The sequence below is a fragment of the Propithecus coquereli genome, unplaced genomic scaffold, assembly GCF_000956105.1.
Source record: "Propithecus coquereli isolate 6110/MARCELLA unplaced genomic scaffold, Pcoq_1.0 Scaffold1009, whole genome shotgun sequence".
Classification (NCBI taxonomy): Eukaryota; Metazoa; Chordata; class Mammalia; order Primates; family Indriidae; genus Propithecus; species Propithecus coquereli.
Genome location: NW_012133959.1, coordinates 2,948 through 3,416, shown reverse-complemented (window position 1 = coordinate 3,416; position 469 = coordinate 2,948). Strand labels below are relative to the sequence as shown.

At 57.4% G+C, this 469-nt stretch overlaps 1 protein-coding gene across 1 annotated transcript in view; it reads left to right on the top strand.

Annotated features, from left to right (window-relative positions):
- LOC105809062 (nuclear pore membrane glycoprotein 210-like) overlaps window positions 1–227 on the top strand; it is a gene marked incomplete at its 3' end in the record, with an annotated part of 56,971 nt that extends 56,744 nt beyond the window's left edge. Inside the window, exon 6 of the mRNA XM_012642823.1 lies at window positions 121–227. Coding sequence (XP_012498277.1) covers window positions 121–227 — 107 coding nt within the window. The remainder of the gene's footprint in view (window positions 1–120) is intronic.
- Between the last annotated feature and the right edge of the window lie 242 nt (window positions 228–469).

Here is a 469-nt window from a genome sequence, read left to right as displayed (position 1 = left end):
TTCTTCAGGGAGGAAGCCAGGTGAATAGTTGTGGGGCCCAGGTGCTGGTGGTACTTGGTCCCATCCTCTTCCTCAGCCCTGCGTCCTGAGTCCTCAAACTCCCCCACTTATCTGTTTTAGGGTTCACAGTCCACCCCGGTGACAGATGGATGCTCGAGACTGGCCGCCTGTATGAAGTCACCATCGAAGTCTTTGACAAGTCTAGCAACAAGGTCTACCTGTCAGACGTGAGTGCTCGCTCAGTTCTGTTGGGGCCATAATGTGGGTTTGTCTTCTGAAGCAGCTGCTCTGAGAGCAGTCCCCAAAGCAGCAGGGGCCTGTGCAGGCAGACTGAGGAGGGGCCATCTGCTTCCTGGTAGTGCTCCCAGGTCTGTGGGAGACACTGTCGTGGGGTCTCGGGGGCATCTCCAGAGCCTGTGGGTCTGAACACCGGGACCCCAGCAGACTCTTTGCAGAGTTGTGGGGAGAG